At 42.1% G+C, this 12,924-nt stretch overlaps 1 protein-coding gene across 2 annotated transcripts in view; it reads right to left on the bottom strand.

Moving 5' to 3' along the window:
• Positions 1 to 4,110: 4,110 nt before the first annotated feature.
• The window catches only part of LOC115203257 (switch-associated protein 70), a 33,564-nt gene continuing 24,750 nt past the window's right edge, over positions 4,111 to 12,924 (bottom strand). For both annotated transcript variants that reach the window (XM_029767793.1, XM_029767794.1), the window contains 5 exons: positions 10,022 to 10,129; positions 9,507 to 9,673; positions 5,811 to 6,009; positions 5,245 to 5,341; positions 4,111 to 5,067 (listed from right to left, as the gene is read on the bottom strand). In XM_029767793.1, coding sequence (XP_029623653.1) covers positions 4,949 to 5,067; positions 5,245 to 5,341; positions 5,811 to 6,009; positions 9,507 to 9,673; positions 10,022 to 10,129 — 690 coding nt within the window. In that variant the 3' untranslated portion in view covers positions 4,111 to 4,948. The remainder of the gene's footprint in view (positions 5,068 to 5,244; positions 5,342 to 5,810; positions 6,010 to 9,506; positions 9,674 to 10,021; positions 10,130 to 12,924) is intronic.

Here is a 12,924-nt window from a genome sequence, read left to right as displayed (position 1 = left end):
CTGGTCTGGCTCTTATCAGCCAGAAGGCAGGGTGATGACACTGATGAAGAGTGATGAGAACCAGCAGAGGCATCATGCCCATAGTGAGCACATGTGCCCTCATACTTGTCCTGTTAAAAAAATGTTTAATTTGTTGTTTCTCTGTAATACTACTAGCTAGCCAGCAATTTTATTAAGTTTGCTTTAGCTATCCCAGATAGGCTCCCAACCTCAGCTACCTGGACCAAGAAGCAATTTCAGGATTTCAATCAAGTTAGGGTAGCTAGCTTGTTTAATGTCTAACTATCTTAGCTGACAAGCCTGCTTGCAAGGTTGGTAGACTTTCGAAAAGCAAGCAATTACTACATTTACTGAACAAGACTCCTTTTCAATCTTTTACCTAGATTTTAGCAGCAATGCAGAGAAGCATATTTTGTTTTTAAAAATCAACCACCAGTCAGGAGAACACAAAAAGCTCAAGATGTTCAGATTTGCAGAAAATATACACATTTACATATAATTAAGCGTAATGATTATGGCTCTAGATTGCAGGAAAAAGCTGTTTCTATCAGAATTCAGGATAAGACCCAGATGCAGACAGTTCGAATCACAGATGTTTAACAAAACAGGGGGCAGGCAGACAACAGGTCAAGAGCAGGCAGAGATCGGTAATCCAGGGCAGAGTCAGAAAGGTACAAAACGGCAGGCAGGCTCAGGGTCAGGACAGGCAGAGTGGTCAAAACTACAAAAACAGGGGCTAGGGAGAAACACACTGGTAGGCTTGAAAAGCAGGCAGAGATCAGTAATCCAGGGCAGAGTCAGAAAGGTACAGAAAGGCAGGCAGGCAGGCAGGCAGGCAGGCAGGCAGGCTCAGGGCAGGCAGGCTCAGGGCAGGAAGAGCAGTCAAAACTACAAAACCAAGGTATAGGGAGAAACACATTGGTAGGCTTGATGAGACAAGACGAACAGGCAACAGAAAACACAGGTATAAATGCACAGGTAATAATGGGGAAATGGGCGACACCTGGAGGGGGTGGAGATAAGCACAAGACAGGTGAAACAGATCAGGGTGTGACAGTTTCGGTGTTTGAAAAACACAAAAATCTTCAACTTCCGGACGGAATCCCCCCCAGCCATCTGAGAGACACAGTCCTGACTTCCAGGGAGCCCCAATTGATTGTATTACTGACTTTCACTCAGATATTATATGAACATGGCATAAGTCATGGCAAAATGTGTAGAAAATGTGCTTTAAAACAGCAACATTTTCTCTACACCCCATGGAAAAATGTGAGGAGTTGCAGGAAATGTACTTTAAACTGCAAATTTCTCTCCGCCACCAAAATGTGTTGCCTGCAAGGTGTGTGGGGTGGGGGGGAGCAAACCAAATCTTGCTTAAGGCCCCCAAAAGGCTAGGGCTGGCCCTGGCTAGCCCATATGGGTGGCCACGTGTATGTAAGTCACACTCTTTACAAACAGTTTCCTTTAAAGTTGATGCAGCATAAATGTAATTAACAGTTTAATTCAACCGTTCCCACACCTCGTGTACCTGCTCATCACCGGTCTTCACTCCCCTTCCTGTTATGTCACAAGAATGATCTGAGTCAATTAGTGACTTTTCACACAGGGGTAATTGTCTCAGGGCAAGATGCAGATTGAAAACCCTCAACCACCTTATTTGTGGTTCTTTCATTGAGGAAAATGGAGAGGAAGGAGAGAACTGGAGATAGAGAGACTAATGAACTTCTTGTGGTGGAGGAGGAGAGAAGGGAAAGAGGGAAGGGGGGATGAGGAGGCAGTGTGAGAGGGGAGGAGAAGGAGGAGGACAATGGGTGGCAGAGGAGAGAGACTAAGTTATTGGGGAGGAGGAGAGGAAAAAAGAAGAGGAGGAGAGAAAGGGAAGTAGAAGAGAGGGAGGAGGAGTGGCACTGGGCCATTTGTCAGAGCTGGTAAACAGGAAGTGGTGGATAGAATGCTCAGTGTTGAGGGTTGTGGCTTAAGAGTTGGCAGACACCCTTATTGACAGTGTTACTCAGGACAATCCAGGACACCAAGAAACAACCTTCCAGGATTTGAAGTCATTCCTGTTAAAATTCCTCCTTTAACAGTTCTCAAAAGCCTCATTCTCAACTCATATAATTCTCCTCGTCAAAGGCAAAACATGTATTTCATTTGACAGAGAGTAACGCCTAACTGTACGTGGCTTTGGATAAGAGCGTCTGCTAAATGTCTAAAATGTAAATGCAGTATGAGTCAAAGTGGTTATTTTCAAACCTCAACCAACCTTCTACTGGTAGACTGTAGGTGAGGTGTGGAGCCTGGTGTTCTCAGGTCTCAGAGTCTTAGGTCTGTTAGTGAGGATGGAAGTCACTTCACATCCCTGCAAAACAGCAGATTTCTCCACGATTAAATAAAACAGTTGAACGGAAAAATATATATTCAGCACAGAAAAAAGGCTGGAATGCCCAATTACTGGAGCAACAAGAGAGATAACTACAATAGAATCACATATGTCTCATGTGTTTTTGTTTAAGCCTACCCAGCTCTTTGTTTACATGGAGAGAGGCACTCTGAACTGGGTTGGTCTGGAACAATTCTGTCTGGGAGTCTTTGATGGATTGTGTTGCTTCAGCTATGCTTACTTGTATTTCTGTTATTCAAAGGGCTTAGTTATACTATACTAAGATGTTTAATCCTTGAGTCTTTCCTGAAGAGAAAAATACTCCTAAAGGGAGAAATCATGTTTTATGAAAATGATTTACTTTGTGTATCATGCTGCAGCATGGCTGTTGTGACAGTGTGATGGGGTTGTTGTGATGTTTACTTGGCGTGTTTCTCCATCCCGACAGACAGGCCTGTGGTTCCACACTCCAAGCAGCCAGGTCTCCTTACATTTACATTTTAGTCATTTAGCAGACGCTCTTATCCAGAGCGACTTACAGTAGTGAATGCATACATTTCATCATTTTTTTTCTTCCCCGTACTGGTCCCCCATGGGAATGGAACCCACAACCCTGGCATTGCAAACACCATGCTCTACAAACTGAGCCACACGGGACCTCCTGTCTCCTCCTATCGACATGGCTTTGATCTGCAGCCTCCCAGGCCGAGCCCTCTGACCGGACTGCTCTGTGAAGTCAGCGCACTGTGCAACCCGAGCAGGGTGGACGAGAGCGCTGGTCCGGGTGTGAGGTGGTGTGAAAGCGGGTCTGTCCGTGCTGTAGCATTTATTAATCATCATAATTGTTTGTCCGAGCTCTCATAAAGGAAAAGGGCTGGTAGCAGTCTGCACAGACTTAGTACCGACTGACTGTTCTTCTACAAGGTCTAAAAGACCTAGACCTACAGTAGTGAGCTCCAGATGCGAAGAGAACATACTCGCACACACACACGACTTAGCAAATCAAAAGCAGGATTTGGCCTCCCAAAAAAAGAAAATAAGATTGTATTTGTTTCAACATGACACAAAGTAGGACGTTACTGTAATGAAAACCACAGGTTTATGAATGAGGGGGGATGTCACTATCAGTCTCACATGGTTGGGGTGGTTTGGTCAGGCTGGCTCAGAGAAAGAGAGAGAAAGAGAGAGAGAAAGAGAGAGAAAGAGAAAGAGAGAGAGAGAGAGAGAGAGAGAGAGAGAGAGAGAGAGAGAGAGAGAAAGAGAGAGAGAGAGAGAGAGAGAGAGAGATGGACATCAGCCTGCCAGGACAGATTCAGACAGACAGACAGATGGCCAGGCCAGCTCTTTGAAGCCCTGCAGAACATCCATTACAGCAATCTGCAGTACTTGGCTGAGATGTGGTGCAGAGCGAGAGTGGAGTTAAGCAGGACCTAGGGCCCCAAGAGAGAGAATGGATCCCAGTCCAGGGTCCTGGTTCCCCCAGAGAGAATAGAACCCAGCTCAGAGTCCGCAGAGAAACACTAGAGCCCAGCAGTTCCATCGCTGCAGTCAGATCTCATGAGTTCTCACTGCACCAATATTAATTATTACACACAAGCACAGAGCTCAGCTCACACTCGCCTATTTTTGGTTAAATTTAACTTCACCTGACTACAACAACACAAGGGGAACTATAGCTATGGACTCAAGCAGTTAAAGGTATCTACAATAACTCCCAGCCCACCACAGTATAACATTACTGTGAGTTACGGCAGAGCCGTAAACAGATACTTTTACTCATGAAACCACAAGAGGACATCGGCCAAGTATTTCATAGGAATATTACTCAAGCTTCCACAGTTCCCACAGGCAAACCAGGAAATTACATTTTAAATGGTTAGATTGGAAAAAAAAAAAAACTTGAATGAAATGTATCAAATATATAAATCAAGGCTGAGCATATGCAACCCAGAGCAATATATACATGCCATTTTTGGGGGGATATAGTATATCTAACCTACCCCCGTTCACTACTCACCTATTCTAACACATAACTCTCACATCCCTCATCCATTAAAACAGACAGAAACAGTATAAAGAAATGTCTTTAAATATATTTTATAAGATGCGCTACTTATGCGTTCGCATTTTAAATATAAAACATCTTATTACTTTTATCTTATTACTTTAATCTTATTACTTTAATCTTATTACTTTCGCATGACACTCTATTTAAAAAAAAGTTTTACATATTATTCACTGAATATTTTCAGCTCTTTTTCCTGGTTAAAGACTTATCAGACCACAGAATGGCAAAACACTTGGAATGTCAAAGCATTGGCACATTAGTAGGGTTTCAAAATTCCAGATATCCCAGTTAGAAGATTCCCAGAATTAGGAGAAAATAAGCTGGAAATCGAGAATCCAGCAATAAGGATTTTTGGAAATCCTGGACATTTTTGGAAAGTTTCAGGAATTTTGCAACCGTACACATTAGTTAATTCTCAACAACTAAAGACAACAGTATCCTGATGCTACACGATCACAGTAAGATGTCTGGACCATCAGGTAAGAAGCACCATCTCTAGTCTACTGGGCTGACTGGTTGTGGTTCTTCCTCTCCTGCCAGGACTTCTTCCTCAGGTCCAGCTCAGTGTCTGTGAAGGCTGCTGGGCCCCAGTTAGTCATCCTCTGTGGTCCTTTATCGCCTTCACAGACAGAAGGAGAAAGAAAACATCACAGACTGTATTGAAACAATAGAACAATAGAACAAAGTCATCAATAGCATTGTAATATGAGTATGGAGAAGAGAACAGAACAGTATATGAATATGCAGTGGAGGACATTCTACTATGGTGATGTTGGCCTCTCTCATTATTACTTACCTGGCTGGATGAGACGGACCAGTCCCTCATGCTTGGCCACCTTGTCCTTCCAGCTCTTGGTCTTATTAGCTGCCTGCTCCAGTTTCATTCTCACCTCCTGTAACACAAACACACACACATAGTTTATCCATATATCTCAATGATGGCAAGTACAAGTCCCTTTAAGTAATAAATAAGTTATGCTGTTGTTCTTGAAGTAGAGACCGTTCTCAGTGATATCGCCACTAGATGGCAGCAGAGTGCAAGGAGAGACCTGTATGATGGTTTTGTGTTGCGTCAACAGTTGACAGAGGAGTAATTCGAGAAGAAGCCAAGTTTGGGGCCAGGGACTGTTTCTGGTTCAAACGTCAGGCAGCCTTCCACTGACTCAACACTATATTCAGCTGAATAAAGACCAGTAGTTGCTCACAGACATATAGATCTAAAGGAAGTTCTTCCTGACAAATTTGTTTTTATCTTGTTTATGAAATGGCCCAGCAACACCTTACTTTAAGTGAAGTGTTAATAGGGGACATGGTTCCTACTAAAAGCCATATTGAAACACAGACAGGGTGTTGTTCTCTGACCTCGTACTGCTCCAGCGCTCCATGCCTCTCTCTCTCAAGACTCTCCAGCTGCAGCATGGCTGCCTGCAGGGCCATCTCCTTGGCCAGCCGGTCGCTCTCCAGCTCCTGCTTCTCAGCCTGGGTCTGGGAGATGGCCCTCTGCTGCTGCAGGTGGATCTGCTCCAGCTCTGCTCGCTTGGCTGACTCCTCCTCCAGAAGCCTGGGTACATGCAGAAACAGACACACCACATGAACCAATCACAGACAGACACTCAAAGAAATGTTGAGTGCAGATGCCTGAGAATGTTAACATCTATACACAGGCTTCTGATACACAACTGTTTTTGCGCGATAATGTACACTCCATCTGTGTGTGTTGTGTGAAGTTGTGTACCACATGGCACCCGTTTCCCTATATAGTGTACTACCTTTAATCAGTGCACATACACTGAGTGTACAAAACATTAGGAACACCTGCTCTTTCCATGACATAGACTGACCAGGTGAATCCAGGTGAAAGCTAGGATCTCTTTGTCATGACTGACCAGAAGAATCCAAACAGGTCAGATCAGGTTTGCAATGAATAACTTCAATCAGACCCCATTTCACCCGTAGAGGGGGGAGGAAAGAACTAGTGGTGATTGACACTCACGTCCTGTTGTAAATCAAGGGAGAAGATCCAGGCTTGCACTCTCCAAATTCACCAAAGGAATGTGCTTTGTCTTAACAGACCTTTTACGGCTGAAACTCTAACACGTTAAAAAGTGAATAATGGAACAATATTTCTAATGTAGAACGTGTGGAATTGTCAGAGGCAATCTATAGAACACTAATGTCATGTTGTTTATTATTTTGTGATGTCATTAAAAATGTTATGAAGGAAATACTGTAACTTGGAAAGTATACACACTACATGGATAAAGTTTCCATACTATAGGTTGTGCATGTAATATGGAAAATGATTAACCTCTCTAGGATATGTGGGACGAAATCGTCCCCCCTACGTAACAGCCAGTGGAATCCTGTGGCGCGTTATTCAAATACCTTAGAAATGCTATTACTTCAATTTCTCAAACATATGACTATTTTACACCATTTTAAAGACAAGACTCTCGTTAATCTAACCACACTGTCCGATTTCAAAAAGGCTTTACAACGAAAGCAAAACATTAGATTATGTCAGCAGAGTACCCAGCCAGAAATAATCAGACACCCATTTTTCAAGCTAGCATATAATATCACAAAAACAAAACCACAGCTAAATGCAGCACTAACCTTTGATGATCTTCATTAGATGACACCCCTAGGACATTATGTTATACAATACATGCATGTTTTGTTCAATCAAGTTCATATTTATAACAAAAACCAGCTTTTTACATTAGCATGTGACGTTCAGAACTAGCATACCCACCGCAAACTTCCGGTGAATTTACTAAATTACTCACGATAAACGTTCACAAAAAACATAACAATTATTTTAAGAATTATAGATACAGAACTCCTCTATGCACTCGCAATGTCCGATTCTAAAATAGCTTTTCGGTGAAAGCCCATTTTGCAATATTCTAAGTAGATAGCCCGGCATCACAGGGCTAGCTATTTAGACACCCACCAAGTTTAGCCCTCACCAAAGTCAGATTTACTATAAGAAAAATGTTATTACCTTTGCTGTTCTTCGTCAGAATGCACTCCCAGGACTTCTACTTCAATAACAAATGTTGGTTTGGTTCAAAATAATCCATAGTTATGTTCAAATATCCTCTGTTTTGTTCGTGCGTTCAAGACACTATCCGAAGGGTAAATAAGGGTGACGCGCCCGACGCATTTCGTGACAAAAAAATTCTAAATATTCCATTACCGTACTTCGAAGCATGTCAACTGCTGTTTAAAATCAATTTTTATGCCATTTTTCTCATAAAAAAGCGCTAATATTTTGACCGGGAATCTGTGTTTTAGTACAAAGAGAGAGAAAATAAAAACATGGGGTCGCCTCGTGCACGCGCCTCAGTCTGATTGTCCTCTGATAGACCACTTACCAAAGGCGCTAATGTTTTTCAGCCAGGGGCTGGAATTACATCATTCAGCTTTTTCCCGGGTTCTGAGAGCCTATGGGAGCCGTAGGCAGTGTCACGTTACAGCAAAGATCCTAAGTTTTCAATAAACAGAGCCAAGAAGCCCAAGGAATGGTCAGAGAGGGCACTTCCTGTACAGAATCTTCTCAGGTTTTTGCCTGCCATATGAGTTCTGTTATACTCACAGACACCATTCAAACAGTTAGAAACTTTAGGGTGTTTTCTATCCAAAGCCAATAATTATATGCATATTCTAGTTTCTGGGCAGTAGTAACAACCAGATTAAATCGGGTACGTTTTTTATCCGGCCGTGTAAATACTGCCCCCTAGCCCTAACAGGTTAAAGTGTTTTTGAATAGAGAGGGATGTGATTTGAGAAGTTATAAGAGATCATTGTTTTCCAAACCTTTGCACAGTGAGTAATCACCGCCCCAGAGTGAGGTCAGGGAGCGTGCCAGCCAGCCGGAACCAGCCCTTTCGGGCAAAAGGTATAAATGATGGGTTAAGAAAAAAACACATTGAACCAGAAAAGACGTGAAGCGGCAACTACATGTTTAAAATGGTTTGAACTTTGAATCTCAACAGGAGGTGGAGACGATAAACTCACCTCCAGGACAATCACTGGTACGGCTGATTGGCTGTCCTAAGTAAAGTATCTTCGAAAGCGAATTTAAGTATGACCATCCTATTACTCTGCTCAAACCATCGTATTACGCTACTTTCATCACCCCACTGGGAAACCATTGATACGGCTGGCTAGCCTATCTTCAAGAGTGAATGGAAGGAAAATCAACTCTGTAGTTCTGTTCAGGAGTACACGACAAGTCACCAGATACCGGACAACTATGAAGAAGGACAACAGTAGAAGAGTTGTTGAAACTATTTCGGACAATCAGAGCCTTACAAGCGTACCGCGAAAAGGCACAACACCCTTTCCAAGGCTGCACCGTTCACCGAGAGATCCCCGGCGAACCCAGGCATTTCACATACATTCATGATGTCTTGCTGAAAGCGGGCAGCGGTTCTTGTGCAAAGTATATGGTTATTGTAAGTGACAGTAGTTTCTGAATGTGGCAATGTTAAGTGTCTCTGTCCCTCTCTCTCCCCCTCTCCATCTCTTCTTTAACAAGCATCCATGTTGTTGTCATTCCGCTAGAGACCTGTTTTCAGAGTATTACGTCTCCAGTCAATAACCGGTGCAGAGTGTGTGTGTGTTTATCCTGTTCCCATTTAATTAGCTAGTCATTAAATAATTAAACCAATTTGTGTAGTACTGAATCATAATTAAGGCTTAGGTTTTTGCAGATGCAAGGAGGTTACAACTGTTCAGAATGATGATATGATACAAGGTTATGATTAATAAGTTGACTGTTTATAGATGTGATAGGTAAATACCTTTTAGAGTTTAATTCGGGAGATGGTAACTCTTTAAAGAACCGCTCTCGTGGTGCCCCAGATCCTAATGAGTTAATTGTTACATTATTAATTTAATTGTATAACAATTAAACATAGTTAGTTAATTAGATAAATGAGGGCAAAAGGGGAAGCAACTCAATATTAGAAAGGTGTTCCTAATGTTTTGTACACTCAGTGTAAGGCTATGAGTGTGTCAAGTGTGTGTCAAGTATGTGTTGCGTCTAACCTGGTCTGTAGTTTGCGCATGGTCTCCTCATCCTGCCTGGCCTGTCTCTCGTCCTCTAGTGCATCCTCCAGGCGGTGGTACATGTCCTCCAGCTCCCTGACACGTTGCAAGTACTGCTCCAACTCACTGGACTTCTGGGCCACCTGCTCCTCCATCTGCTGACGAACCTGACAGGGGACAATGGACACACAGTTTGATATGATAATCTGGACACACAGACATGAATGCACGCACACACACACACGTGCACACACACCACCACAGTACAAAGTAGCATGTGGTGTGCATATGACAATCAATTCTGTTTAGTGTAGATTTTCCCAGATAACTCCATAAATAATACTGTTACTCATACTGTGAGTAATAGTAATACTAATAGTAATAATACTTTGTTATTCATCAAACGCAATGATTCAAAGTCATGAGATAAGTCTTGCTGAGCAATACGTTGTTGCAGTGATTGTGAGTATGCACTTCCTGGAACAGAGCTAGAGTGTAGCTTTGTGGTTGGTTACCATTTTCTCTCTCTCCAGGTCCGTTCTGTAGCGGTCCTGCAGGTCAGTCTGGGTCTGTTTTCTCCTCTGCTCCTCCAGAGTCGCTGTGGCCACTGCCTCCTCCAGTTTCTGTTAGGAGCCAAGGGAGAGGAAGCCTTAACACTACAAAAGCCTGGCCTCGAGGGAACGAGTCACCAACACTCTGGATAACATAAAAACAGCCTAACCAGCTCTGCTAGGGCAAGTAGTGAGGTCAGAGTGAGGTGTTCTCTCATGTCTGGAAGTAGCTAGCCAACGTTAGCTTCGGTGCTTGACTGCCATTGGAGTTGAACGCTTGGATCAACCCTACTCCTTGGCCAGAATGTCCAGTGTGCGCTCTGAATTTACGAACAGACAATCTGACAATGCTCTGGATTTACAAACGCCCAGAGTGCACTCTGGCACTCCAGATTGAATTTACGAACACACCCAAAATCGTAAAATGTCTCGCTAGTCATTTGTTATGCTAACAAGCTAGCAAGAGGTTGCCTAGCAACAGCACCAACTTCCGGTAGACAGGAGAAGCACTAGTACTCAACTGAAACGATACCGTTTGTTTAGAGTATACTAAAATGAACTAATAGTATGTAGTATATACTCATTAAGTACACATACAGTATGTTAGTATGGGTATTTGAACACAGATAGTGATTTAATTGACATTAATTAAAAAAGAACATTAAAAAGACTGCATGGGGGCTTTAAGGAACATTATGAATTTAAGAAAATGCATTTCAAAAGAACAGAATGGCATATTTTGAGTTTAAATATATTACTGTGGTTTGAGTGTTGCCATGGAATCGCAGTAAATCAGCCAAAATTTTATATTTTGAAATCGAGCTCAAGGGGTAATTTTTAAGAGTTGTTTAACGAGGATATGTGATTTAGAATCTGCTCTTTCTAATACTATAATACATATATAGACATCAAAACGTCATACCTGCTTGTGACTCTGTAGGAGAATTTGAATAAGTCACTTTTTGGCATTCCTTCCCCTGCCTCTGTGTCAAGATGTATTACTACCACTACGCTGCTGTTCATTGATGATTGGTTTCCATTACCATAAGTATTTATCCATTTATGCTGCTACTGGTCATTATTACTCCTGTTTACATTAATATATTACCATTAGTATATGTCACGGATCCCTCCGGAACTGTGTCATTACGCACACCTGGTCCCCATTTCCTTGATTAGTAATTGTATAAGTGTTCACCATGGTCTTGTCGATTGTGTATTTATTCGAGGTACTCCTCGCTCTTTCGTTTGGGTCTCAACCCTGTGTTTTGTATAGGTGTTTGTTTGGGCTTTGTCCCCGTGCCTTGACATGGCATGCTGTAATTTGGGTAAATAAAAACCCCTGTTACCTATTTCTCCGCCTGTCTCCTGATCCCTTTATACCAACGTGACAGTATATTACCATAAGTATTTATATATTCCTGCTACCAGTCACTTTTCAGCACTTTTCAGCCCTGCCATACTGCTCCCGAGTGGCGCAGCGGTCTAAGGCACTGCATCTCAGTGCAAGAGGCATCACTACAGTCCCTGGTTCGAATCCAGCTGTATCACATCTGACCGTGATTGGGAGTCCCATAGGGTGGCGCACAATTGGCCCAGCGTCGTCCGGGTTTGGCCGTCATTGTAAATAAGAATTTGTTCTTAACTGACTTGCCTAGTTAAAGAAAGGTTAAAAAAACAACAACTTGTATATCCATCTGCCTTTTACGCCTACATTGACACTCTTGCACACACTCAAACCAACACCCACACACACACACACTCGCACTCACCAACACATCATTTATGCAGCTGCCATACCTGCCTACATGTTCATATCAACCTCAAATACTCCAGTATCCCTGCACATTGTACATTTGGTACTGGCACTGACTCTGTATATAGCTTCCTCTCTTGTTTCGCTTGTTTTTTTTATTATACTATTTTTATATGTAATACTGCACTGTTGGTCAGGGATTGAAAGTTATGCATTTCACTGTACTTGTGCATGTGACAAAACGCCAAACTTTGAATTCCATGCTGCGCTGTTAATCAGATTCTCAATATACAATTTATCAATAGATAATATTCTCACCCATCAGCTGCTCCATGGGCGCCCAGTGTGGCAGCCCCCTGTATATGTATGTGTCTTTCGGAGGGGTTGGGATAAAGCAGAAGTCACATTGCAGTTGGACCTTGTGTACATTTGATGAATAAAAGGTTCTTAATCTATTGTCAATCTTGTCTTTAGGCTAACTCGATTATTATTATTATTATATGTGTGAAATGAATTTGTATATAGTTTAGGTGTAGTTTCGAGGGGCCATCATCTGCCGCGTAGGCTGACTGCCAGTGAATGACTGGCGGTGAATGAGGGACAGGGGGGAATGTCCTCTTAAAATTGCTTATAACACAAATTGTGTTTGTGATATTAAGATTCTAACAACAACAGTGTGTTATATATACTTATTTAGGAAAAATCAAGGACGGGGGACATGGCTTTACAAACGGCAATTAAAAAAGTACATTCGCTTGATGTCAACTTGATTTACATTACATTTAAGCTTTAACACCATATTATTTATATTTAACACCATATTATTTATATTTGAACTTTGAACTTTCTTCAAACTACAAATCTACCATTCCAGTGTTTTTCTTGCTATACTTTATTTACTTTGCCACCATGGCATTTTTTTGCCTTTACCTCCCTTATCTCACATCATTTGCTCACATTGTATATAGTCTTATTTTTTTCTACTGTATTATTGACTGTATGTTGTTTACTCCATGTGTAACTCTGTGTTGTTGTATGTTGTCGAACTGCTTTGATTTATCTTGGCCAGGTCGCAATTGTAAATTAGAACTTGTTCTCAACTTGCCTACCT

The sequence above is a fragment of the Salmo trutta genome, chromosome 12 (assembly GCF_901001165.1).
Source record: "Salmo trutta chromosome 12, fSalTru1.1, whole genome shotgun sequence".
In the NCBI taxonomy this organism is placed as follows: Eukaryota; Metazoa; Chordata; class Actinopteri; order Salmoniformes; family Salmonidae; genus Salmo; species Salmo trutta.
This window is presented reverse-complemented; position numbering and strand designations above follow the sequence as displayed.